The sequence below is a fragment of the Sinocyclocheilus rhinocerous genome, unplaced genomic scaffold (genome assembly GCF_001515625.1).
Source record: "Sinocyclocheilus rhinocerous isolate Xijiao unplaced genomic scaffold, SAMN03320098_v1.1 scaffold795, whole genome shotgun sequence".
Taxonomy (NCBI): Eukaryota; Metazoa; Chordata; class Actinopteri; order Cypriniformes; family Cyprinidae; genus Sinocyclocheilus; species Sinocyclocheilus rhinocerous.
In genome coordinates, this window is record NW_015630361.1 from 830,358 (window position 1) to 834,326 (window position 3,969).

At 38.7% G+C, this 3,969-nt stretch overlaps 1 protein-coding gene across 1 annotated transcript in view; it reads right to left on the reverse strand.

The window, feature by feature from the left end:
* Positions 1–1,204: 1,204 nt before the first annotated feature.
* cdh22 (cadherin 22) overlaps positions 1,205–3,969 on the reverse strand; it is a 152,446-nt gene continuing 149,681 nt past the window's right edge. The window contains exon 12 of the mRNA XM_016552644.1: positions 1,205–2,109. Coding sequence (XP_016408130.1) covers positions 1,598–2,109 — 512 coding nt within the window. The 3' untranslated portion in view covers positions 1,205–1,597. The remainder of the gene's footprint in view (positions 2,110–3,969) is intronic.

Genomic DNA, 3,969 nt, shown 5'->3' on the forward strand with positions numbered 1-3,969 from the left:
ATTAAGCTATAGTATTTTAAAAAGGTATTACAGTAATGAGAATCACCATTGAGAACAATAAGAATTACAAAATAAACAAACAAACAGAAAATTCTTGAAAAACCGTAAATATTTATTGATGAATTCAATTGTATTTTTAGCCATACATCTGCATTTTGGGTGGACATTTAAGGGTGCTGGTTCAGGGAAAAACACGACCACTGCACCCCGTCTCTAGTTCATCATCCTCAGCCCAACACAGAATGATCAAAAACCAATCAAATCACCCAAAGGAAAGCAATCTGGAAACATCTCGGCACACGCACAAATCATCAATGAACATGTATATCAGGGATATCTAAAAAAGAATGGATAAAGAACCTGTCAGATGGTCTCGTTTGTTTCTTGCCGTGTATTGTGCCATGTTGTCTTGTCTTTCAAAACTTCCCTTGAAAACCGATTCAATGCCGAACGCAACATCCACAACAAGTGATCTGGATAATTAGTTGAAAAGCAACACAACACACAAAATGTATGACAAGACAAAACCAATGCTCACAAAACCTGTCAAAGAATCACATTTCACTCCAAAACCTAAAAAACAAAACAAATATATTTTGCAGAAAGTAAATGAAGCCTATTGTTACATTATTTTTATGACAATTAAGCACATTTTACCCTAATTCTCATTAATGCAATACAAATGACAGTGATTTACCAATATTTAACTATTATATAGTCCAGAGAATCTTATTGGGAATAATGAATACAAAAAGTTGCATTACAGTAACTTTGGGGGGAAAACACTTAATTGTCATAAACACAATTAAAACAGACTTAATCTTCTTTAAGCAAAATGTCATTTCTTATTTTATTCTCTTGATTTGCGGGTGAAGTGTGACCTAGACAAGTTTTTGTGAGATTCACCTCAACAGCCGTTACTTTTCTCCAGCAGAAACAATTCGTATTTTACAAAAAGAGTTTCTAAAAAATAAATACAAATATTTTCAAGACTGATTTACTGCCACTGATAGTTTGCAAACTCCTCTCAGCAAACCCACCCCAACTCAACCCTGACAAATTCTTCAGAAAATTGTCCAATTTTGTATTTCAGTCCATTGCCAGGATGAATGAATAAATAAATAAATAGAAAGCAATAAATACATAAATATTGTTTTACTTTTTTTGTTTGTTCATTTTTTCTTTAAATAAATTCATATTAATCTTTTTTTTTTTTTTTACGTTGGTACTTAAAAAGTCTTTTCACTGTATCCCTCCAGATCCCACTGACTTGAAGTAATTTATCTCCACAGATGGGCAAAGAAATCACAAAAAAAGCAAAGAATGAGTGTTCTTCGTGGTGCATATGGCACAGCCCCGTTCCTCTTGCTCTCGCTGACAGGTGAGAAGATGTTGGAGGTTTGCCCAGCACCTGGCCTAGTGCTTTTCTCCTTCAATATGTGTCCTGAACTTTTCTACAAGACGAGAAGTCACTTTACAAAGTGTAAAGGGTGACATTAAAACTCTCCGGACTGACTGGGATCCAAAAAACGTCAATGCGGAACTGCAGGGAGAAAAAAACGACTCGGGGGGACGGGATGCTCATCAGAGGATGGTGCTAGGATCCTTCTTCCTCGGGCTGGGCCGGGGCGTAATATCCCGCCAGCTGCCTGAAGCGTGGCCCCCAGTCGCTGAGGTACGAGAAGTCCTGCTCCGAGGTGGTGGACAGCGTACGGATGGAGCTTAGCGAGAGAGCCGGCGAGCTGCTGCCCTCGAAAGCGTAAGTCTGGAACGAGTCGTACGGTGGCACCGATAAGTCTGTGTCCGCCTGCTCCACTTTCTTGCGTATGTAGCCTTTGAAAACCGTGAAATCAGCCGGGCCGCCGTCTCCAACCACTCTGTTCTGGATCCACTGTGGGACCGGGCGCAGGTTGGGGCCCGAGTCTGAGTTTTTGACCTCGGGGAAGTCGTAGAGGCTGCGCAGGGCGCTCATGTCGTACGCCTGCGTGTCCTGCTCGCCACCGCCCTCGTCGTTGTATTTAATGACGTTGTCCCGCATGTCCTCCTCATATTCAGACATGCGCTGGCCCTTCCTGTGACGCGTGAGGGTCAGGATCAACAACACCAGGACTAAAGGAACAATGAGAGACAAGCAAGACAGCTTTATTCAACAGGCCTGCGGTTAGAATAGACATCATGTTATGAAGAATCAAATCTTCCTTGATCTTTTGAAATGGAAAAGTTCATCGTACTCTGAAAGTCCAAAAAGTGTCCTGCTCGCCACCGCCCTCGTCATTGTATTTAATGACGTTGTCCCGCATGTCCTCCTCATCTTCGGACATGCGCTGGCCCTTCCTGTGACGCTTGAGGGTCAGGATCAACAACACCAGGACTAAAGGAACAACGAGAGACAAGCAAGACAGCTTTATTCAACAGGCCTGCGGTTAGAATAGACATCATGTTATGAAGAATCAAATCTTCCTTGATCTTTTGAAATGGAAAAGTTCATCGTACTCTGAAAGTCCAAAAAGAGAATTTATTGCAATTGACCTTCAAAGACATTGTGAACTTTCAGACACAGTGAAGCAATGAGGAGAGATTTAGACAGATAGGGCCAGATTTACTAAACAGGGCAAATTAGCATTCGAGCGCAATTCCATAAAAGCACCGATGGGAGGGGAAAAGTCTGCGTGTGATTTACTGACAATGCGCACATTAAAGAACACCGACGCATCCAGATCATTTTCATAATGACCAGCGCAATCTACCAAGAGCACCGCAAATTAGCGGCTGGTTTAAGACGTGCTTTTTTTGGGTGTTAAATAATGGCGCAAATACCAGTAATTTGACGAAATTGATTGCATTGCGTGATTCATTTTAATAATCTCCTCCCATAAATTTTGCGTCTGAAAGGGAAACTCCTACAAATGCATATTCAATAAGGTCAGATGCAAAAATAACTGTGTCCACATCTTTTCAGTGCAAACTCGTCACTGTGCGTCTTCAGTAAATCCTGACAGTAATATTTTAACGCCAAAAGACTTTTTAGTTTGAGCTTTTAGTAAATCTGGCCCATAATGTTTTTTTTTTTTTTTAAACCAGTAAAACAACAAACAACAACAACAACAATAATAACAATAAATAATCCTTTACTAATGTTATACTATATGCAGACCTCAAGTAATTTAAAATAAATTAATTTTATTCAGCATGCATGCATGCATTACATTGATCAAAAGCGACAGTATAGACATTTGTAATATTACAAAAGGTTCTATTTCAAATACATTCTGTTCTTTTGAACTTTCTATTCATCAAAGAATCCTGAATAAAATGTATCATGGTTTCCACACAAATATGAAGCAGCACAACTGTTTTCAACATTGATAATAATCAGAAATGTTTCTTGAGCAGCAAATCAGCATATTAGAATGATTTCTGAAGGATCATGTGACACTGAAGACTGGAGTAATGATGCTGAAAATTCAGCTGCGGATCACAGCAATCAAATACATTTTAACAGATATTCACATACAAAACAGCTATTTTAAATTTTAATAGTATTTCATATTTTTACTGTATTTTGTTCACATAAATGCAGCCTTGGTGAGCAGAAGATACTTCTTTCAAAAACACTAAAAAATAATTGTTTCGTGACTTTAACCTCACAATGCAAATCGAGACCACAGCGGTGAGGAAAGTAAACTAAATTAACCTTTTAATCTTAGGGGAAAATGTTATGTTAAAGGGGAGCTTTGTTAACATATGCCTCAACATCACTTTTCATGAGGAATTATGACAAATTAATACAGTTTATTTAAAATATGCAAAGCCTATGCAGGTGTCAAGCATCAGAGTTTCCAAGAAAATTACTTATTAGAAAACTAAATTGTCTCAAATAGGAAAAGGAAAATCCATTAACCTCAAATTGACTCCTCAGTAAACAACTGAGCTGCTTTTTGTACAGCAGCAGTCCACTTTCCTCAGCAG